This window comes from Terrapene carolina, unplaced genomic scaffold (genome assembly GCF_002925995.2).
Source record: "Terrapene carolina triunguis isolate 2854851 unplaced genomic scaffold, T_m_triunguis-2.0 Scaffold211, whole genome shotgun sequence".
In the NCBI taxonomy this organism is placed as follows: domain Eukaryota; kingdom Metazoa; phylum Chordata; order Testudines; family Emydidae; genus Terrapene; species Terrapene triunguis.
In genome coordinates, this window is record NW_020664562.1 from 26,934,330 (window position 1) to 26,959,028 (window position 24,699).

Sequence of the window (24,699 nt, forward strand, 5' to 3'; positions counted from 1 at the left end):
TAGCCACAATGACACCAAGATCTCTTTTTTGAGTGGTAATAGCTAATTTAAACCCCATCATTTTGTAAGAATAGTTGGAATTTATGTTTTCCAATGTGCATTACTTTGCATTTGCATTTATCAACATTGAATTTCAACAGCCATTTGAAAGGCAGCTCATGCTCCAATACGTCTGTTAGTCTATAAGGTGCCACAGGACTCTTTGCTGCTTTAAAAGCCATTTTGTTGCCCAGTCAGAGTTTAGTGAGATCCCTTTGTAATTCTTCACATTCAGCTTTGGACATAACTATCTTGAGTAATTTTGTATCATCTGCAAACTTTGCCACCTCACTGTTCACCCCTTTGTCTTGACCATTTATGAATATGTTGAACAGCACTGGTCCCAGTACAGATCCCTGGGGGACCTGCTATTTACCTCTCTCCATTCTGAAAACTGACTGTTTATTCCTACCCTTTGTTTCCTGTCTTTAACCAGTTACTGATCCATAAGAGGACTTCCCCTCTTATCCCATGAGTGCTTTTACTGAAGTTAGGCTTACCAGCCTTTGATTGCCAGGATCACCTCTGGAGCCTTTTTAAAAAACTGGTGTCACATTAGCTATCCTCCAGTCCTCTGATACAGAAGCTGATTTAAATGATAAGTTACATACCACAGTTAGTAGTTCTTCAATTTCATATTTGAGTTCCTTCAGAATTCTTGGACATCCAAAACCTCCTCTACTGACATGTCAGTCTGGAATGGTTCCTCAGATTTGTCACCTAAAAAGAATGGCTCAAGTGTGGGAATCTCTCTCACATCCTCTGTAGTGAAGACTACTGCAAAGACTTCCTTTAACTTCTCCGCAGTAGCCTTGTCTTCCTTGAGTGCTTCTTTAGCACCTTGATTGTCCACTGATTATTGGCAGTCTTCCTGCTTTTGATGTACTGAAAAAATTTTTTTGCTGTTTAGTTTTTGAGTCAGTCTCCACTTGTTCCGATATCACTTCTGGTGGCCACCTAGCCTGTTTCTTTCTGACCTGGTGTCATGTCATATGGGCAGTTGAGTCATAGGGATCATTTCCACCGTCTACACAATAGAATTTCTCTCTATCCCTACCCCCTTCACTGTCCCTCTTCAGAGACCCCTATCACAAGAGGATCCTCCGATAGGAGGTAGACTCCCTAATCCCAACAGGAACTACAGAACCTGTGCCGCCTCAACACAGGGGGAAGGAGTTTTATTTGAGATACTACTTTCTTTTTGGAAGGAGGGAAGTTGGAGACCCATCCTAGATCTTAGACAATTGTATGTCTTCATATGCCATTCAGGATGAATACCCTGTACTCTATAATCCTCTTCCTAACTGAAGACAATTGGTTTACAGCTCTCTATCTGAAGGATACTTATTTCCATGTATTGTTTGCAGTTTTGTTGTGGCCATCTGAGTCCTAAGAAAGGAGAGAGACAAGGTGGGTGAGGTAGTGTCTTTTATTGGACTAGCATCTGTTGGTGAAAGAGACAAGCTTTCAAGCGCCACAGAGTTCTTCCTCAGAATAAATCAGTTGTTGGTCCAATAAAATATAATACCTCACTTACCTTGTCTCTTATTTTCATATAGGCATTCCTCCAGTGCACAGGAGAGTTCTGTACTTCATGGTGGGCCCAGATCATTATTAATACAGAGTCCTTCTCTTCAGTCTCTTGACAGTCCCCAGCGTTTTCCCAAGGTGCTATCCGTGATACAAGCATACCTGGTCACCAGGGCAGACCAGTATTTCCTACCATGAACACGGACTGCTCATGAATTGGTTACGCTGAGAGGTACACTCAACAGTCCTCTCCCTACTCAGCCTCCTTCAATCCTTAGGACTTGAAGTAAACCTAGAAAAGTCCTATTCAAATTCTAGAGTTCATTTGGAGCAACTCTGGACTTGATTTCAGCCAGAGCATACTTACTTGAGGACAGATTCCACACCAGGAGGGACCTCCTCACTCAGTTTCAACTGAACCCCCGGATGACAATTTGACCCTGCCTGCTCCTCTGAGGCCACATGATCTCTTGCACCTATGTGACCTCCTTCGCAAGGCTCCATCTCTGGTGCCTTCAGGTGTGGTTATAGACTGTCTGTGCTCCAAGCAAATCCGGATGAACAAATCTCAATTCCCTCACAGTGTCCTGACGTCATTCACCTGGTGGGAGAACAAAGAAGCTAGGTGTGTAGAAGGGTCCCTTCATTTTCTCCCACCAAAGTGGCTGCTTTCAGACGCCTTCTTACTGAGCTGGGGAGCTCACCCAGGCAATCATGTGGCTCAAGGTTCATGATCCCAACAAGAGTCCAGATTGCACCTCACTCTCCTCAAATTGTGAACAATACGTGATGATGCCTGTAAAATACGCCTGCCTTCCGTCCAACCCCCAGCACATTCGGGTCCTGTTGGACAATAGGACCATAGTTTATTACATAAGCAAGCTGGGAGACTCATTAGAGGAGACACTGCTAGTGGAAAAACTTTCCAGTGTCAGGCACATGGAGCACATGTGTACCCCCAGTAAAATACCTATAGGGACCACACATCTTGAAGAATTCCAGTCACTTTAAGGTAAGTATCCTTTCTGTGTCACACTTCTCAGCAGTGCTGACAGACATTATTAAAAAATATAGGACTACAAAGATACATGTCACTCCTATGACACATTTCCTGTCCTAAAAAGGTGACAAACACAAGGCTAGGACATGAATAACAAATTCAGGTGAAGGATGATATGGGGACTCATGCACTGTTCCCATACCTTGTGACATTTTCCCAAATGCCCCTGTTTTAGGTGGTTGTTTAAAACTGCTGATTCGTGATTTTTTTTTTTTGCCCTTTCCAAAATGGCTACTATCTACCATTGTCCCAACAGAGCTGAAACTACAAGCAGCCCCCGCCAAGCTGGCAGCCATCTGCCTACAGTCTTTACCAGGTGGTAGTGAAGCTGTACTCAGTGGGACAGAATCCAGGCTTCCCTCAGCTTATTCACCATATGAGATCTGGGCAGAAGGGGGGGGACAATGCAATGTGTGGGGCAAAGAATGACCCAGAGTGGAGAGTCGTCATCTTAGCATATGCGCAACGTGCCTCAGGTGGCATGTAACCAGGAATCATTACCGAATTTGGTCTGTTGGTTGGATCATTAGCTTCCCTGCCCAGGCCGGGTACTGATGGGGAGTGTGACATGAACACTGATCCATGCCCCCCAGGGTGGGGAGTAAGGGCAGGGAATCAGAGAGAGTGTGGGAGAAGTTGGGAATATGTGGAAGCGAATACAATGGGTGGCCAGAACAATGAAGAGAGAGCTGGTAGAGAATGTGGATGGAATTGGGGGTGTCTGTGGGAACAGGGGAACGTGATGGGATAAGCAGGGAGGTTGAATACAGTGCCAGATAATAAACGTTGTTTACAACAGCAGGCTTTAACCACAGTTTTTGAAACAGTACTGAATGTTGTTTGTTCCTGTCTACACATGTAGTTCAGCAGTGTTCCATACCAGTTCAGATGCACCCCTTGCTGACATTTGTTGTCAGTAGGGCTGTCAGTGATTAAAAAAAATTAATCATGATTAATCGCACTATTAAACAGAATACCATTTATTTTAAAATGTTTGGATGTTTTCTACATTTTCAAATATATTGATTTCAATTACAGCACAGAATACATAGTGTACAGTGCTCACTTTATATTTACAAGTATTTGCACTGTAAAAAAACAAAAGAAACGGTATTTGTCAGTTCACCTAATACTAGTACTGTAGTGCAACTGAAAGTTGAACTTACAAATGTAGAATTATGTCCAAAAAAAAACCCCTACATTCAAAAACAAAACAATGTAAAATTTTAGAGCCTGCAAGTCCGCTCAGTCCTACTTCTTGTTCAGCCAGTCGCTCAGAAAATCAAGTTTGTTTACATTTGCAGGAGATAATGCTGCCCGCTTCTTGTTTACAATGCCATCTTAAAGTGAGAATGGCACTGTTGTAGCCAGCATCACAAGATATTTACATGCGAGATATGCTAAAGATTCATATGTCTCTTCGTGCTTCAACCACCATTCCAGGGGACATGCGTCCATGCTGATGACAGGTTCTGCTCGATAACAGTCCAAAGCAGTGCGGACTGACACACGTTCATTTTCATTATCTGAGGCAGATGCCACCAGCAGAAGGTTGATTTTTCTTTTTTGGTGGTTTGGGTTCTGTAGCTTCTGCATTGGGGTGTTGCGCTTTTAAGACTTCTGAGAGCATGCTCCACACCTCGTCCCTCTCAGATTTTGGAAGGCACTTCAGATTCTTAAACCTTGGGTTGAGTGCTATAGCTATCTTTAGAAATCTCACATTGGTATCTTCTTTGCGTTTTGTCAAATCTGCTGTGAAAGTGTTCTTAAAATGAACAACATATGCTGGGTCATCATCCGAGACTGCTGTAACATGAAATATATGGCAGAATGCAGGTAAAACAATTCTCCCCCAAGGAGTTCAGTCACAAATTTAATTAACGCATTATTTTTTAACTAGCGTCATCAGCATGGAAACATCCTCTGGAATGGTGGCTGAAGCATGAAGGGGCATACAAATGTTTAGCCTATCTGGCACATAAATACCTTGCAGTGCCAGCTACAAAAGTGCCATGCAAATGCCTGTTCTCACTTTCTATTGACATTGTAAATAAGAAGAGGGCAGCATTATCCCCTGTAAATGTAAACAGACTTGTTTGTCTTAGTGATTGGCTGAACAAGAAGTAGGACTGAGTGCACTTGTAGGCTCTGAAGTTTTACATTATTTTGTTTTTGAGTGCAGTTATGTAACAAAAAAAATCTAATTTGTAAGTTGCACTTTCATGACAGAGATTCAACTACAGAACTTGTATGAGGTGAATTGAAAAATACTATTTCTTTTGTTTATCATTTTTACAGTGCAAATATTTGTAATCAAAAATACCGGTAATATACACTTTTATTTCAGTTACAACACAGAATACAATATATATATAATATATATATATATATTATATGAAAATGTAGAACATCCAAAATATTTAATAAATTTCAGTTGGTATTCTATTGTTTAACAGTGTGATTAAAACTGCAATTAATCACAATTAATTCTTTGAGTTAATTGCGTGAGTTAACTGCGATTAATCGACACCCCACATTGATATTGTTAAATCTCTTGAATGTGACTGAATACTCTGCTCTGAGGGGAGAGATGGGAGGTTTTTGAGATAGAATCAGAAGAACTGCTGAGTCTGTTTTGGGAGTTTTCTTCTAATTGACTTTGAAATAGTGAATGCAGGTGGTAGTGTTTTCAGATATGCATGGTGAAGGGGGTTTGAGAGGGATGGTTTCATAAAAGAAAACAGCTTACTCTTTACATATGTATTGGTATATTTGAGTAGGAGAGCTAAGAAATGATCTAAAGATTTGTTTTGTTTTAGGGGATGGGTAGAATTACAACATAAAATTAGGCTCCATATATTTAGCCTGATTCATGCTATATATATATATATATATATATTCATGCTATATTTTTCTTCAGATTATAGTTCATGCTGTGTACTAAACTTCTGTATACTTTCTGTAACTCTTGCTGTCTATCACCAATAAAATTTACTTTAAAAAAACCAAACTGTGGTTCAGTGATCTAACACTTTAATAATTTACGATCATAAAATAGTTTAAAGTACAAAGGTTTTATGCTATGCCAAACTGGAGGCTAAAGCTGTTTTGTCTAAAACATGAGATAATGGAAAGTGTATTGTGGCATGTGAATTACTTTAGCCTCTTTGAGGTAAATGTTTGCTTAACCAGAAAAGAATGTGTTGAGGTCCTTGCCAAAGGAAAGGTATTGCTATACTTTAAATGCAAAGTACTGTAAGTAAACCAGTAAATGTTTCTGTTCTTGTGTTTTAATCCACAAGTTATGAAAGCATTCATTGAATAAGAAATTTAATATATTGTTATCCTTTTTAAAGGGTTTAAGAAAGAACAGGTCATAACTACTTTGGGTCAAGAGAAACATGAAACCAAATATTTTCATGATGGTTGAAGTTTAATATGAGAGAGAGAGAGAGAGAGGAAAAAAATAGCTATTGCTTACATGAAGTTTCCTTCAAAGCCAGAAAACTCAATTCCTAGCTTACCTTCAGTATTTCTTTTGTCTGGTGGCTCCTGTGATGTACTGTTCTTAATCACGCATTACTGTAAATAGTAAAGTGTATCAATAACTCCTGTCATCCATGCAATGTGGTTATTGGCAAAGAATAATTATACAGCATGTTAAAAAAAAAAAAAAAAAAACACAGAGTAAAGAGCAACTAAGGGAAATGTCCCCCTTGTACATAAAATTTATTTTGTATCTAAACTTTATTTGCCTTTAACTGATTCAGTAGTTTAGTAGTAATTTAATAATCCTAATTTCAGTTTCAAAACAGGAGTCACGTCACTCAGATCACATTTTAATAATATCTGGGCATCTGTTAGATGTTGCAATTATATTAAGTATTAGAAACAGGGTTTGCATTGTAGAAGACTTTTGAAAATTCTTTTCCCCACAACACTACCGTCCAGCTTTTTTTGGTTTTGAGGTTTATAAAGACCGGCGAGGATATGGTAGTTTTAGGATGTAATTGTAGGGAATATGCTCAGTTTACTTTTTATTACTGTGGCATAACTTGTGTTACGTAAAGCTGATGTCAGTACTGGCTCCGAATATATCCTTCCTGGAGGGTGAAAAGGCTTCCTTATATGGAAAAGGCCTGCTGATCCAAATCACGTGACCCTGGCAGAACACTCACATAAGTGGAGTTTTCTGCTGGGAGTGTTTGCAGCTGATGCTGTGAGGAGAGGCTTTGGCTGAGGGGTGTCGGAGAATAACAGAGTTCTCACTTTTTGTTTGGGTACAGCAAGTCAGATACTTTATTTTCTCTAACAATTGCTTAGAGGGAGAGAGCTAAACAGGTCTCTCTACAGGTAAACAATTATAGCAAACCTTTATACCTTTCATTACAGACAATAATAAGCAACAGCTGCATTTTGTTTATACATAGGCCATCTTGATATCTTATTTTTCTCACTTGTTTTGACTCTAGTCTACATACAATATTTTCTACACATTATCTACACAAGGTCGCAACAACTTCTCACACAGTTCTTTCCCACTCGCTTCTACAAATCTCGCGTTATTAGGGTTACAGTTAGCCTGACACTTGCTAACCAACTGTCATGCATTGCATCCCCTTCCTGTCAGTTCTTTCTCTGCTTCCACAACCCCCCCTTTTGTACTACTAGTACAACAAACATTCTCAAATCTCTATTTGCATTAAATCTCGGAATTCAGATTCTACATCAGATGCTTCAACCTTAGGGGTTTTGATTGGATGTAATGACAATGTATGATGAGCATGGACATGAAAGGTACTACTATTATTACATCCTTTACAACAACAACAACATAATCCTAAACTAACTAATAGCAATACATGCAATAACATTCCCATAGCAATAATATGATGGGGTTTTTGTACAGTTTTAGTCATAAAGCACAATACATCATACTTAGTACATAAAATAGACACTCTATAAGCTGTATGAAAGGCATACTTTTCAACTTGATATATATTTTGAAGCATGTGAATTTGCCCTTGTATTTCAGAGATTCTCTGAACCTCTGGTAACAGTGAAAGCAAATTTTTGAAATCGATCAGGTACTAAACTAATCCAATTAAAGGGTATCTGGAACCTAAGGACTACTTGCAAAATTCTATCTGCAGGCCAGTAGATAATATGATTGCCTGCAGTGGTAGTGAGATTAAAATGTATGTCTTGCGATGTGGTGGCATTAACATACACACAGCTATCATTAGCTTGAAAAAGTAAGTGTCCTGTCAGGGTAGTTCCTTGTCCCCTACCCTTCCAGCAAACGTAGTCATGAAGAGTAACAACTGCTCCTGGCTTCAGTTTACAGATACACTGAAGCTGTGGGGGTTCTAACTGCCAAAATGTCCATTGACTCCCTAACCCCATCCAAATATCAGATGTAATCCCAGGAGCACTGACTAAAAATCGATTGGGCACACCAGGAGGTCTAATTTCCCAGATGTCTCGGTGAATTACCCAATTCCACATGCATCCTCCCCATGGACGCGGCAGGATTCGGTATGTGGGAGCCCACACCCCCCCCAACCGGTTCATATGCTTGGAAGGAGCACTGAGAACATCTGCACTTCCACCCAGAAAGTCTCCAAGTATGTTTCCAGGGCCACAGATTAGATGGTACTCCTGATGTGTCTGTAAGGGCAATGGGCCAAGCCTGATGCTCTAGATCATTCCGAATGGCCATTAGCTGGTCATTCAGGAAATCCTGAATTTCTGAACATGCTAGATCCCACTGCAATGCCTTCCCAGCCTCAGTGATATTCAATACCATCTCTGTCAGCAACTTCTGGGTCATAGAACTAAGGGCGGAAATAACATGTAACTCACCAACTCCAGCCTGTACGTGGGTTAGTTGTGCTCCAGAAACAAGGCCAATGGCCTTCTCTAGTTGCCCCAATTTCTCATCATGTTCTTGGTTCTTAAAAATATTCCAAACTGCTGCTGCACTATTGGCCCCATCCCATAGGGATCCGGTCAAGTCTCTCTTCTTTCTAGAGGAAATAACCCAAGCCCTCTGTTGTGCTAATCTAATGGCAGTCCCCTGTGAGCAATTTGGGTATGTAGAGGTAATCTGGAAACTGGATAAGGGCAATGAAAATTTAACAGTCCCTAGTGTAGTGTTAATCACAGTCCATTGATATCCTAATACATCTCTCTTTGGTGTAGTACTGTACCACATCTGTTGGTTGAACACCTTTATGTACTTCTGGGAGGCATTGATATTAATGGCATAAGAAGGGGTGTATTGCAATAAGGTACCGGTCACATTATTAGTCACTGGAATAATTTCTATGCAGGTAAAATTTCCAGTGGCAAAACAAACTCTGGGTATTCGTTTAATTGTTCACTAATTGGATGACCAAATAACAATAAGGGCCTCTCTCATTTAACACAGTGCAAATTCCAGGAACATTCGCTATAGAACCCATCAATTGCAATTACAGATTCTTGGGGTTCACTGGTAGTGATGATATATACTTTTATCTCCACTGATCCATTCAGTTGTTCGCTTATATGGGATATCCTGAACCTTAAAAATATTTTTTTTCAAACAATATTTAAATAAATCACTAAAGTGTGAAGGCCTTAGTCATTGGTTTTATCAAATATATGGCATTGTCTGTATTTGGATGTGTTACAGGGGTAATAGTGTAATGGAGGAGATGGCAGGGGCAATGGCAACAAGGTGCCTTTGGTACTTATTTAAAATCCAGTTAGGGAGGGCAATACATGCTGAAGGACTTATCCAAAACACAGGGCACAGCCTGTAGAATAAACCCCAAAATCCAATCAATACCACATTCCCAAGCATGGGTCCCACAAGTTTCTTCCTACCAGTGTGTAATTCTTTGTTTCTTCACCAGGGTCAGTCTCTTGTCGTTAGGAATGTCTCTTGTAGTCAGGAATTCCTGGACTTTGTGGTTTCAATGAAGCAAGTATTCCTTCTTCTCTTTTCCTGAAATAGTGTGGTTTAGTATCATACAGGGGAGAGGTTACCAGCACATCACCCTGTAATGGTTTTGCTTCTTCTAGAAAAATCCAAAGGCACGTAGGTCTGTCAGTGGACAAGGGAGAGGTTACTAGCACTTCACCTTGTCTTTTTTTTCTTTTTCCTGCTGTCCAGAAGGCATCAGCCGGAGAGTCCTCCCGAGGTGGAGGGGTCTTTTTACAGTGAGAAGCATGGGTACAGGCAGGTAGTCCTTGGCACTTCACAGCAGTGTTGGTGGTTAACAGGACTTGGAAACGGCCTTTCCGGTGTGGAGCCAAAGCAGTCTTTCGTTGATGGACTTTACGTAGACTCAGTCTCCTTGTTTCAATGAATGGCAGGGCTACTAGGGTCTTTGGGTAGCACTTCTTTTATCTGTGAGAAAAGAAACCTAACACATTTCATTAATGCCTGGCAGTGTTTTGCAGATCTCATAGTTGCTTGGGCACATTCAGGCCCCCCTTTTCTTGGCTGTCAGCCAAGTCTTAGCTGTGGGCAGTGTCCTTGGATGGGGCCAGCGTCTTATCTTTGGACTGAGCTTGCTAGCTATTTTTTCCAGTTAACTCGTTCTGTTCTTTTTCCTTCTTCCCTTCTTGGCTTCTTTTAACCTACAAAGGAAACTTCCACTCTTCACTCATACACCTTTTCCCAACAATGAACGCGTACACATTGCCATTATACAGTACATTAGTCTTATTACTCAATGTATGCCATGTACACCCTTCCAGTAAAATAACTTTATTACAGAGCTTTGGAGCAACAAACCAGGACAAGCACACCCACTTTTGAGGAGTCCACTCGATACAACCTCTGGTGTCCAATAGCTTTCCTCCCTCCCCACTCTCTGGCTAGAAATCTGAGGTAGCCAGAAGGATCCCATGGGCAATATGGGGAGTGGGTTAACCTTCCATGTCCTTGCTTCCAAAGACTGTTGGTATGCAAATTTTAACATTTTTTTTTTCAATTAAAAATATCTGGCCAATGAAGTTTCTTTTTCTTACTTAAGCAAATGTATTAGACTTTAGTATATCACATTTTCCTGATTTATCCAAACACTTTGTATTCCAAGTTGAATAAAACAAGTATCTGCTTTTTGATTTAACCCTTCTATTTAATTTTGAACTAGACTGTCTTATGAAAATATTAAACCCAACAATTCTGGCCACAAGACAAACACCACAAGACAGGACATAGAACACAAAAATAATTCCTATTGTACCAGTAAATGCATGGTACATTGAATGCTGTTCAGCTGGCATCCGTTTTCTCTGATGATCTGAAAGACAAAAGAACAGAGGTCTACCCCTTCTGGATAGTCAGTCATTGCTTAAAATATTTCCTTTATATACACATACTCTTGTTGATTTTAGACAAAACAGAGGAATTACCCCATATTTCCTTGTATTTGTTTCATAGGCAGCCCAGGTTTCAGTGGCTTCTACCTTATTAGTTAGAAAATTGCATTAATACAGATGCTTTCTGGCTTGCTTCCAGATCCAAAGCTATCCACAGCTTAAAAATTCTTACGTAAAAAGGGACACAATTGACTTTCCCAGACTTTTGATTGCCTTTTACTTCTGACTCCTGCTTTCAAACACCCAGTGATCTGAAAGAGACAACACAACCTATATTGGTAGGTTTGCATTTCTTTTACCTCTGCTACAATATACACTGCACATGTTCTGGGGAAAATGCACATCCTCTTCACAATTTAATTTTTACAACACTAGCCACATCAATTTCTACACAAGATGTAACTATTTCTTTTGTGCTTACAAAATCTCCATGCACCGCTAGTAAAGTGACAGCTTGACCACACAGAGCCAGAGGCACTGTCCTTCTCTCTCTTTTTACCAGATCTTTTATCTGCTATTTTGTTACCCAAAAACAAATTCAAATCTTTTATTCTCCTGGCTTTGACTACCCTGCTGCAGCCACAACCTTTTTTGAACACCGGGAAAAGGCCATTTACTTAACATATAATCCAAAGGGCTATCCTTAGAGGGTTTTACCAGAGACCCACCTATCTGCCTGCTGACACTCTAACAGAGAATTACACAGAGAACAGAGGGAATTATGGCCTAATAGGATCCTATTACAGGAATTTCTACTAATACTGACCGCTACAGGGGACAGGACAGAAGGATCCCAATTCGACCTCAGAGCTTCATCGCACGCGATGGCTGCCACTCTGAGGAATTACGAATGAGAGGCTCAGTTCCGTCCACACACCTAACGCCCAAGTGTATAAGACAGAAATTCATTAACCGGAGTCGCCAGTAACTGTCACCGAAATATCGGGTCCACCTAGCTGAGAGCCAATAACAGCCAGACAGGGATAAGGAAGAGTTGCTTTATTCTGCAGAAGAAAGGAGAGCCTTGCACCTTGGTACAAAGACTCTGTCTTGCACACATTTTACCATTCCAATTATTATCCTGGGGATTTGAAATCCCCATGCTTATAATTACTTACTCCTTTCCTTCCACTATGCCCTCAAAGTTTCCAACCTGTTCTCCAATCTCTCTATCTGTTGCCTGCCCGCTTGGGCCCGATCCTGCTTTTCTCGCTGAACCGTCCCTTCCATGGGCACCGGCTTTTTCACTACCAATTTAGCTAGGAGGGTGGGCTTCTCAACTAGCCCCCACCCTTCCTGGTCTCTTCTCTTAAACATTCTTACTCACAAGGCTACCCAAGTCCTCCCTCATGAGGCTTGCCACTTGGGCAAAACGCATGGCCCATTGGCGTTTAACTATTCAATTTTCTCTTGTGGCAAACACACTGCTGTTACAGCATATGCAAACACAAATGGTTAAATTCTGACAAGTCCCTGAAGGACTGGTACTTGCTTAGCCAGTGCTTCCTTTTCTGCCTGGAAGTCCTGTCTCAAGGCTTGCAACTTGCGCTGGGCGTAGGTTTGAGTTGCTGCCTGGTTCATGATCTATGCTCTTAATTGCTCAATTCTAGTTATCAAGGACACAACTCTTCCCTTTTCTCCAACTTCTCTATTGCCCAGTCCTGCTACGACTGGGGTAGATCCACCTGACACCCTTCCCGGTCAACCGGGGTGGAGAGAGGAATGCTAAATCCCTCTCCGGTTCTCAGACTTACTGCGACTGAGAGTAGGGGCACTTTCATACTCACACACGTACGTCCAGACTGGCCACGTCTGTGTATAACGTTCAGAGAAGGTGCTGTGCAATCTCCAACTTGCTTCCTCTCTTGGGAGGGCAGTTCTTTTACACCCTGAGGTCTCCTGGGGCGTCTTTTCAGTGATTCCAGTCCAGGCCGGCTGCCTGTGGCTTCTTCAGTGTCCCCAAACCACGCCGGCTCCAGGGTCGCAAAGGCAGACTGTTGGATCTCACTGGACAGTTAAGCTTTGCAAATGTAATCTCAGCACTGTAACTTGTATTGCCTTTGGTTTGACTATATCTATATTTTTTTCACAGCCAGCTGGGGCCGAAAGCAGTTTTTCTTTGTACTTAGCCTGGTCTGCATTGATTCTTGACCTTGAACGCAGATTAACTTTCTCTTTATCTCTGGACCAAGCTGAATTTCAAATTAACCCGTTCCTTTCCTCAATAGACAAATTGCTCCCATTGTGTGTCAGAGGCTTTTTGGTGATTAAAAGCTCCTCTGAGATGTATAATCTTATCTAGATTGAAGGTACCTTCTAGTGGGCATTGTTTAGATGAATTTTCACACGTGTAATGATTCCAATTCTCTAAATACCTGCAGGTTTTAGGACCATAATGTACGTACATGAAATAAGCTGGGGTACCCTTCGGGGGTGAGAGGGAATCCTTACACTGTCCCCCACCCGTTTTCCAATCACACACACAGGGAGGATGCCCTGTCCGCTCTAGCGGCACATAAACTAAGGATCTCTCCCTACAGGGTACTCACACAGGAGAGGCTAACGAGGATGGCCACGACCCTCCTACACCTCCCTTCAGCAAAGAGCGTCGGCTAGTCTCAGAGAGACGGCGCTGCTTACTCTCGTTGCATCCAGTGAGATGATCAGACTGTCAGTGGATCACACAGAGAGGAAAAGGGGAGGGAAGATGGGTTCACACACTCCTAGACCCAGGTAGCCTCCTCGCCGGACGATGCCAGGCCGAGTTAGCCCACCGTGGGTCGGATCTCCTAAAAGATCCTCTAGTTACCGGGCTTGCGTTAGAGTAGTTCTGGTCACGAGCCAAAAGACTTCGCAGAGTACTCTGGGCGTCTTCCGGTAACTCTCAGTTCACACTGGTGTACACACACACACATACCAAGGCCTCTATTTCCAGGTACTATTCCCAAGTACCACGATGCATCTACACTATGAGGCGGTAACAACCCCTCTTGAGGCGGTAAAAACCCCTCAGCACCAGTGCATACCCATGCATCTCTCATATGCATATATGGGGGCGGCCAAACTAACAGGTCCCCAGAACCGCATACAACTACCTTATTGGGGGCGGCAAAACAATTCCCCAGAACCGCTCTGCATCTGACCTTGCTGCACAGTCAATAAGTTCGGATGGCGTGAGCCCAACAGGGACAGACGGCTCCATGGACAGTCCTCCTCCGACACCCCAATAGAGATTTCAAAAGGTCTCCTACCTCTATTGTGGTGCCCTGGGGTTCAAAGGGGAACGATCCGTAGCAGCTGCCAGTACCTCTGTGGGCGTTGCCATCCCGGACGAGCCCCCAAATTGTCGGAGAATAACAGAGTTCTCACTTTTTGTTTGGGTACAGCAAGTCAGATACTTTATTTTCTCTAACAATTGCTTAGAGGGAGAGAGCTAAACAGGTCTCTCTACAGGTAAACAATTACAGCAAACCTTTATCTTTCATTACAGACAATAATAAGCAACAGCTGCATTTTGTTTATACATAGGCCATCTTGATATGTTATTTTTCTCACTTGTTTTGACTCTAGTCTACATACAATATTTTCTACGCATTATCTACACAAGGTCGCAACAACTTCTCACACAGTTCTTTCCCACTCGCCTCACACAATCCTCGCTTCTACAAATCTCGCTTTATTAGGGTTACAGTTAGCCTGACTCTTGCTAACCAACTGTCATGCATTGCATCCTCTTCCTGTCAGTTCTTTCTCTGCTTCCACAGGGGTAAATGGCAAGATTATGCCATTTTTCAAAACATGATTCACATAATGGGGATCATACATTGTCTAAATTGTGTCCAAGCAATTTTACCTTTACAAGATAGCTGTAAACGCCCCCAATATAAATTTGTTCTAACAGTTTCAGCCTATATGATCTCTTTTCTACCTGTCTAATAAGCTGTTGACAATTTAAAAGCAAGTATGTTAAACTAATATTCAGTGTTAAGCATGTAAATTAAACCTTTAATATTAGAGCCTTAAAGCATGAAAAATTATGATTACATCTGTTTATTTACTTAGCATACTATAACTGCAACCGGTACAGGAAAACAAATTGTGCATTGAGTTTTTTTTATTTAATTCAAAATCAGGTTTTGGTCCTCTTAGTTCAGTCTTCAGAGAAACTTACATTTCGCTCATTCCTATATTTTTAGGATAAAGTGTTAAGCTTTAAAATGTTTGATTTAGATGGACAGTAACATTGGTTTGTAATTAAAATGGTTTCCAATTGAAAATTAGTCTTACCAAGATGATTTACAACTAATGATTATGTTCATTTCTGGAAATTAAGAAAATGCATATTACATCCTCGATGCTATAAAAGTTAAAATAAACTTTAAATTATTTTTTTAAGCTATGATGAACTGCATACCAGTAAAAGCCTTCTAGACAATTTGAAAGACAAGGTAGTAATTGAATACCCAACATTACTTGTGGTATTGAAGAAACTCAAGAATGATATGGGAGTTCTTGGCCAAGGTAAGCATAAATTTATTTCCTGTTATGCTACACTTAAATATTTTAGCTGAATAAACAATAATTAAGGATACATCCTTTTATTAGTCTCAGGAATGTACAGTATGTTTTGTATTTGCCTCTAAATTTAAAATATTGCCAGAAAAAATCTATTACAGATTTTGTGAATGATCTGCTTTAATTCCTTTAGGTAGATGGCTTAAATTTTGTGTTTACTCGGTTTACTAGTTTTTAGTACATCTTATGTAGTGTAACCACAGCAATAAAATAATCTTTTGGGACTTTTTTCTAGTCTTATTTATTACATTCCATGGGTAGCAAAGCTGTGTAACACTTGTTGGCGTTAAGGACACAATTTTGTGTAATTTCCCAGTGTAATTTTTCCTCACATTGGACAATTAATTGACATTACAAGTTCAAATGCCTACCAGATAATTCAGAAGATGGAGTTTCAATCAGCTTAAAAGAGCTACATTATCTTTCCAAAAGTAGCTTGTTGTGAACACCTTTTGATGTTAGTTAGTTTAATAAAAGAGGAAAATTCACATTTTGCACTGAAAACTCAAAGGAAATTTTCATTTTTAATTTTTCACTACACATTTTTTTTTTGTTCTACTCCACTTCAAACTGCCACTAACAGAAGGAGCACAACTTTTGGAAGAAGGGTGACTAGTTAAGGTGCTCATCGCATCATTTTTAGTGATGCTGATAACAAGTGACGCACAGGCATTTTGTCTTCTGCTCTACAAGAAACACAGGAAACTGTTATCTAAAGATGCCAATATAGGAATGTGGGCTGCTTGTTTGAACGCTAGAAGGTTGAAGTTGCCATCTGGTTGAGAGGAACTTGCTTCCTATTTATACTGCTGATTTAGAAATAAGTTACTGTGCAACAAAGGAAAAGTACAAAATGGATCCAGAAAGACCCCAAAGGCACAAAAAACATAGAGAACAAGGAGGGTGCTGGTATTGGGAATCTAACTAGAAGAAACACAATGGGTAACAATAACATGTGCTTCCTAATTGGTGCATCAACTCAAAGAGCACGTAGGTGATCTGGAAGATCAGGATTGTCAGCACTAGGAATTGAGTATTCAAGCACTGCACCAAAGGAAGCTCCAACAATCCAGTCTGTAATATTGACAAAGCTCTGTGGAGAAACTCCCAAATAGGTTTGCAGCACATCTTTCTTGGGAGACTTAATCACGGCTCTACCTAGATTCAGAATTGGACTGGAGAAAACACTGACTTGTATACCATAGGAAACAGTCCTGCAGTAGCTAAGGAGGATGGTATAGCCTTATTGATGGATTGGTGATTGATTGATTAATCTCGTAGACCACAGTGATCAATAAAGGTTTGGTCTCTTGAGGGCTACAGCATCAGGAGTATTACTGTCAGTATCATTAGAATAAGAGATCCTAGAAGCACATGAGAAGCAATTTGCAAGTTATCACAAGTCCCTTTATTAACAAATCCACTATGCAGATAAACAGTCCCACAAATGTTGAAATGCAATAGCGGATAAAGACTGCAAAGTGTTTAACCGTATGAGTGGCGTCACTCACATCTGATCTCCTGCTGGGGGACCTTGGAGTATCAGTCTTTATCTTCCCCTGCATCATCATTGTCACCTGTGGTTCTCATCCTGACATCTCCCTCTGCATACCCTCTCACCCCACTCCCCAGCACACAGGCTGGACAACACCTTTTTTTCCTGAGTTATGCTTACACCTGCTAAGGCTTGTACATAAGGATTCCAACCCCTTTTTCTTCAGTGGGGAGTGAAAGTATGGATAATTTAGGGGTGCCCCATCTCTCATTGGCTATACCCTTAGTTCCCCTTGTTCTCATTATCACCTACGTAAATGAGTTACCATAACAACTTGAGGTTATTACAGAATACCCAAAAATGTTACTATCAGGCATCTTGTGGTATTAACTGGTACATAGCAATATATTTGCCAGTCGACTGCTGAATAGTTTCCAGAACATCAGCACTTAACCTGTCTTTTACCATAATTTTAATCTTTACTAGTAGAGGGTTAACTTTGGGTCAACTAGTCATACCAACCCATTTCAAGCCTAAAGCCTTGTGTGACTGAGTATTTTACAGGCCTGAGACTTGAAAGCCCTGTGTTACAATATTAATTAATATTTATATTTCACCTCTATATCCTAAATATACTTAATAGCTGTTATTCTTGGCTGCAGTGGGTTAGCCATCTAACTTCCATGACTTTTAACCACTGTTCTGTCTGGATTATAATGGATAATCCTGCTAGATTACCCTCACTTAAAGAAAGGGATGTGATCCTTTCCAGCTGACCTTGAGAGCTTCTGATAAACGACAGAAACTCTAACTTCTCCTGAGAAGTAAGGCACCACATCGGAGGGTGAGACTGAAGTCTTTGTCTTGCAACTACATCCACAGACATTCACTCCAGGAGGAAAAGCAGACACATTACACTTACTGGAACATTTCCGTTCAGTGAGAAACTTTGTCTTCATCTTATCCAGTTTGGCTTGAGCTGAGCCCTTCCCTGTTGAACAGGACCCCCATGTGGTAATAACTGACATGAGAGAATTTGTTTTAAAATTGATTGAAAAACCAAGTCTGAATAGGGTTGACGTCATTAAACTTATTATTGCCTGATGAGCTATTATAGCAACTGCCTTTGAGCTTATTATCCAAATAAAGTATTGAAAGAAATTCTAATCTTTGTAGTGCTACTGCTTCTCTAACTAGTTGGTTCCATAAGAACTCAGAGTAGAGGATTGGAGCAAAGGGAAGAGAAAACTGATGTTGGCCAGAAACCTGAGGAAATGTTGAGGAACGTGTTAGAGATGTGCAAATAAATGTCTTCAAGACAGTGACCATCTATTGCAGGGTTTGTTCAAAAAGCTGCTCTCTTAAAAACTTATATTCCGTGAATGGTAGACACCCATTTCTGGTTTAGCAAACCATGAATTTGCTTAGTCTTTTTATGGCTGTTAATATAGCGCCATGGGTTTGCATAAAAATTCAAGAATGCAGTCCCCCTACCGTAAGGAGCTTACAAACAAGATTAGACATAGCATAGCAAAAGATTATATACTAAAGGGTAACGGTTACAGTAGGGAAAGATCATGCTGTTTTTACCTTTGCACATCTTATTAGTTAACATGTCTTTTTTGTTTTGTTTTTTAATAATGCTCTTAAGCCATGTGCTCAGTTTGGGCTGTATGGCCTGCAGGGCCTTCTCTGTGCATACTAAAGGACTTACCCTTTTATCCAAACCCCTTCTCACCTAGTGGGTGGAAGGGGGAAGTTTGGAAAAATACCACCCTAACACTTGTTCTAATTTAAATGTAAAAAATTCAGTGTTTGATTCAAATATTCCTTTTTAAAATGGGACTATATATAATTTCGGTGTTTTGAAGAATCCTGAAACTGCCCAGAAAGTGGAATTAGTCTTGAAGGAAAATTATCATAACTTTTGAAGCGACCTGCATTATTCGATTATTAAGACTTTTTAAAAGCAGAGTTTGCCTCATAAGAGCTCTAGGTGCAACCTTTCTTTTTTTTTCTTTTTTCTTTCTTTTTGTAATGGACTGGAAATCTATTGAAGGTACAAAATAAGATGGAAGAAAAGATATAAAATAAACTGACTAGAGATCATATAACCAGTTGTGAGACTCTTCAGGTTGTTTATATATATATATAAAAACATGTCCCCAAATATACACAATAAGGAGTAATCCATTCAAAGATTGTTAACCAAAAGTCTCTTTAGTTTCTGTTCATTATCATCAGTACCATAACAATCATAGCTTTCATTAAACAGAGTCTTATAATGGGAAGTGTTCGGTAACCTTAATAGGTAATACTACCAACCCCACCCTTAATAAACAATATACTATTTTTAACTATACTATATACTATTTGTAACAAAGAGAAATAAACTACTATTCAAACTTTAAGCCCATTGAGCATCTTTGAGTCAGAAGTTTGTACAACTATTTTCTATAAAGTTGTGATGCTTGACTTGCGTAAAGAAAAAATACAGGTACTCTGCTGTCAGCACACAGGGTCAGTCATGGGTCAAGTTTATAGGGAATTAGACATTTTGTCAAGACTTAAAGGCAAAAACAGTCCTCACTTTGTGCATTAACTCAGTACATATCTGGCATATAAATCTTAATTGATTATACACTAGATTTAATGTAGACAAAATGTGACCTCTAATGTTTCTGGGTGAAATGCTTCTATTTTCTTGACCAAATTCCATTGAAAATGTACAGGTGTACACTATGTTCCATGTATTATCTGTGCTTGCCAGCTGCAGAACTTATCTTGACAACATAATAATGATGCTCCATTAGCTCCCTCTTGGTAATATTTCATTATTAAAGAGCAGCTGACGCTATATGTCCAGAAAACCTATTTGAATTAATCACTGATCAAACACTGAAAATACCAATGGGGAAAGGGGAGGTTGGCGTGTGTCTCTATCGTAGCCTTACTTTGCTCTAGCTGTAGTTTATATTTAGGTTTGGCAGAATTTGATTTTTTTTTTTATATAATTTTGGTGGATAATATTTTTAAGTGTTTTCACTTTGTACTAATTTTAAATTTTCACAGTTGTGGGAAATTATGGGGAATCAGGCAATAGTAGGGGGTCAGATAATTAGTGACAATAGATGCTGAGACTCAAAAAGTTAATCTTTATAACAGTTAAAACATCACATGTCAAAATATACAAAGCAAATATCTTTAATCTCTAATAATGTCAAGCATTTTTCTTACTTTGCCTATCTGTAACTTTTGATTATTTTGGATGGAAAATACTGTTTTTTGTGTGCACCATGAAATCGAAGTTTGACAATAAAAAGCAAATCCTATTTTTGTTGCTTATGTGGTGGTGCTGCAAACTGCTGGCATCTGATGACCCCATCTTGGGATGGTAGGAGCATAGGTGCAATTAATGTACTGGGGGTGCTGCTGCACCTCCTGGCTTGAAGTGGTTTCCATCATATCCAGGGTTTACAGTTTCGTTCAATGGCTCTCAGTACCCCACTATACAAATTGTTCCAGCATCCCAGGGTAAGAGTCAGTGCCTGCCGAGTCAGGAAATAAATATGAGTGTGAAGACCAGATTGGAAAATGTGTGCTGCATAATGTGATGTCATTAAGACAGTGAGGTCTGTCCTAAAGCTCTGGGCATCCTGAACCCATAGCATCATCTTCTTTGGCTCTCAGGATTCTGCAGCCTCGCCACATCTTTAGGATTGAAACATATAAACACAATACATTATGTGCATCATGTCTTAATTTTTCAACAGGAAACTAGCATGTCTCAAGAGTTCCCTCTTAATCAGAACGCTAACAAAACTTCAAATAATTGATACTGCACATTTCTTTTGGCTTATAAGTATGTGGCAACCAAGAAAGCAGTATTTCAAAACAAATCAGCTCAGGGAATGAACTGAACTTCAGTGGATGGAGGAAAAAGTCACATGGAGGCAAATGCACTCTGCCTTTATTGCTAACGGTAAAGAAATCTATAAGCACTCTTGCTCTGTCCCACGATCATGAGATTCTTCTTGATGCCACCAGTTTGTGTTCATAATCTCACTGTGAAATGGCCATTGTCAAGAAAATAATCGCTGTTATTGGAAAGTAGAAATATAAAGTGTTCTTTCTAGAACACCCATACTCGACCATGAGCAAATAAATGAAAAACAAACAGTGTTGTAATAATGGTCTCCTCTTTTTTTTTTTTTTTGCCCCCCTCAGATGCTAGTGAATCCACTGAGGACTTGGACAGTGACAGTTCATCCCTCTCATCTGAGGAAGAAGGGGAAATACGGGACAGTTCCTGAATAATCTGTTTTGACAGAAGGGGGTGTGATCAGCTTCTTACACTTTTTTTTTTTCCTTCATTACATTTATTGTGACAGTTTTTTTTGTTTTAAGGGCAACATTTTCAAAACTGGATGCCTAACTTTAGGGTAAGTCCAAGCCATACATTTTCCATAAATCAGCGTAATAATACATATTTCAAAGGTACATTCAGCTTGTGCAGTAATCTTGGGCATCTAGCTCTTATCTTAACCCAGCTCCATATTTCTCAAACAGAGCTTAAAAATCTGGCCATTTACTTAAGTGCCTAACTTTAGGCTCCTATTATTTTTAATAAAATCTTGACCTAAATGTTTTTCTAGTTGAATTTACTTTTTACAATATTTCTTTGCTGTGCTGAGCCTCTGTAGACAGTCATAAATTCTTGTTGACTAATCATTTGGTAACAATGTGTGTGTTTTCATATTTAAGTGCATTGTGCAGGATCCAGTGAGAACATTTTTTTTTTCTGGCTAGAGTAGTAGTGAACTTTTGAATTGTTAGCATGATGTTGTTTTAAATCAGCATAAGTTCGAAAATCAGAACTGAATAAATTCATTAATTGCAGGTAATGCTAATACATTTATGACTTATAAATATTTCTTATTTTGTGTATCTTTGTATTGTGATTTCATCTGCTGAAATCAGACGTAAATATTTCCTAGTTTTAATGGAATATCTTCTGAGATTTATCTCTAATTTTAAAATAAATAAAAGATGCTGCATAGAGATTCATGTAACACATTACCTGCTGGTAAAGAACATTTGCTGTGAAATTCTACAGCAGGCTTTGGTTATCCCATAATACACATCCATGTCATGAGTCACTTAATACCTGCCAGCCTGTTTTTTGGTTAGATCCTGTGTCTATGGTATTTGCTGTAGGGGGACAGCACACATGGCTGGGGGCAGTAAAGCACCAATACACCTACCTGGCACTATTAGTTTCAACTCATTATGGTCCAACATAGCATAGGGGATCTGCACATGCAGGACTGCTTGCAAGATCAGGACTTGTTTGTAATATACTTTTCATGTAAGGTAAGTTCACAACTCAGCATCGTTAAATCCCTTACCCGCCTTCCAGTTTAAGATGACCCAAGTGATAGGAACTTGGAAAGCCAGTCCTTGATTATTAGCACATAGTGGCCCCAATTCAGATTGAGATCTCATGTCAGGCACTCCCAAACACACACAGAAAAACAGTCCCTGCAGAGGGCATACAATCTAAATAGACAGGAAAACAGCCGCGCAGAGAAGTGAAAGGACTGTCCAAGATCACATAGTGGATCTGTGGCACAGCCAAGAAGAGAACCCAGGTCTACTGACTCCCACTCCCGTGTCCTATTTCACTGATCCATGATGCTAGTCCCGCTAGCTCCTTACCCATCATGCTCCTCTCAGAAGACTTTGGTAGCTCTGTCTGTGCAAGATGGTCAAGGTTAACCTGTGCCTGATATCCCTCCAACTCTGATCAATGTTTCCACCAACTTTCCTGGGTATAAGGTATGCTTTCACCACCTCATAGGAATCAGATATTCATCAAATGCATCATTCAATGGGCCATCCAGTTAATCAAGTGTTGGAGAGAGGGTTGATGCCTTGTTAGCACTGGACAGTTATAGGATACATGCCATTGTTTCTGACAATAACACCACATCGCCTTTGCCCAGCTGCCCCTCCCCTCACTACACCAACCCCCATCACCCTGGCTCTCTAACCGCTTTTGATGGATGCCAGGGAATAGGTTCCTGCTCCCATGGGGGGAGTCACATCTTTGACTCTTTCCTGTGCCCTGGATTCTTGATAAATTCAAACAACCAAACTTGTTTCTGTCTGGTGACAGTATCCTGTGCCCTACTTTATTTTTACAATTCATAGTAATAGAGAAAAATAACACACGAAGACCAGCTAGTTTTTTACCCACTTTTACAAGGATTTTTGTCCATGGTTATAGATACTTTCATGTTACTTCACTTCAAATAGAATACTAGGTCTTTCATAATCACTGATTACTGCATTCAGGCTCAGTAGCCACAAGTTACTGGAAACAAGTCTTGCACCTGTTCACATAAATATGCATTAGCAGTAAACCTCTCATTTTAACTAAACAATATAACTGCCAAAGCTTATTTGATAGAAAATTAGTTTCATCTGTAGAAGATAGTGGGATTCCTGTTCTTAAGATTCCTGGGATATAGTAGAAATTAGAATACTACAGATATTAGCAAACCGGGCACTTCATCTGTGTATGATTAATATTTGGCTGAGGCACATGGTTTTGTAGTAGATACAATTTGCATTACTCTTCTAAACGCAGTTTTTCATTAATTGTGCAGAAATGGCTCGCCCTTATTTTTACACCAGTCCAGTTTAAGCTCTTTTGTCACAGGCAAACACAACCCTGATTTGTTTTTAAATGTAAATACTGCTAAATCTGCCTTTCAGATTGAAAGTATTCATTGCTTTAAAATGATAAAATAAACATAACTTGGCATAATTCTTTTGGTTGTAGTTAGAAATAAAATTCATCAGAGCAAAGCTGCAAATTCATCACCCAGGCTTTCGCCATATAGATAGAATTAAATCTTAATTTTTAACAGATGCATTTAGCATTGTTTTCCAGACTGCCTTCAATTGTTTTCACCTGTGTTGGCAAAATGGTGATACCAATTTGAACAATGGGGATGACTCTGAATTTCCTCCATGACTAGTTCAAACACAGTTTTTTAATTTCACCAATATTTGATAAATGTTTATTTTGAGGCAGATGCGTAACATAGTGAAACAGTGGGTTACTGATGATGCATGAGTAGCTCCATTTTACACCCAGTATGGTCAAGGACAAAGATATGACAAGCTCTTCCTAAGAGGCAGTGAAGCTAAGTGATGGGATTGGGTCTGCCCTATTACAGAACGGTGTTCTATTCCCAGTTTGTGTGACCTGCATTTGGGAGAAGAGGCATTGCTTAATAATGAGTTGTAAAGAGTAGACTTGTCAGCATAAAAAGTGAGTCTAGAATTCATGTTGTCTTGATTCCCAGTTATTGTCATTTGTATTTCTCTGCTCCAGGAGTTATCCCATTCCCAGACAGTGTGAAGAGGGGAGGCTGCTGCCCATGTGCTGCCACCAAAGGGGTAGATGAGGTTCTGAGGCCATGTGCTGGGTCTGTGAGGGTTGTTGCAGTGGAGAGCAAACCAGTCTCTCCTAACACAGTACTGTAGTATGTTGTACTAGAGAATTCTTGATATGATCAAGTGAAGTGACTTTTATCAAACATACTCTAGG

General features: G+C 39.9%; 1 protein-coding gene across 1 annotated transcript in view; it reads left to right on the plus strand.

Moving 5' to 3' along the window:
• Positions 1–21,825, plus strand: part of ZNHIT6 (zinc finger HIT-type containing 6) — a 62,779-nt gene extending 40,954 nt beyond the window's left edge. Inside the window, exons 9-10 of the mRNA XM_024201532.3 lie at positions 15,405–15,529; positions 21,306–21,825. Of these exons, the coding sequence (XP_024057300.1) occupies positions 15,405–15,529; positions 21,306–21,391 (211 nt within the window). The 3' untranslated portion in view covers positions 21,392–21,825. The remainder of the gene's footprint in view (positions 1–15,404; positions 15,530–21,305) is intronic.
• The last annotated feature ends 2,874 nt before the right edge of the window (positions 21,826–24,699 follow it).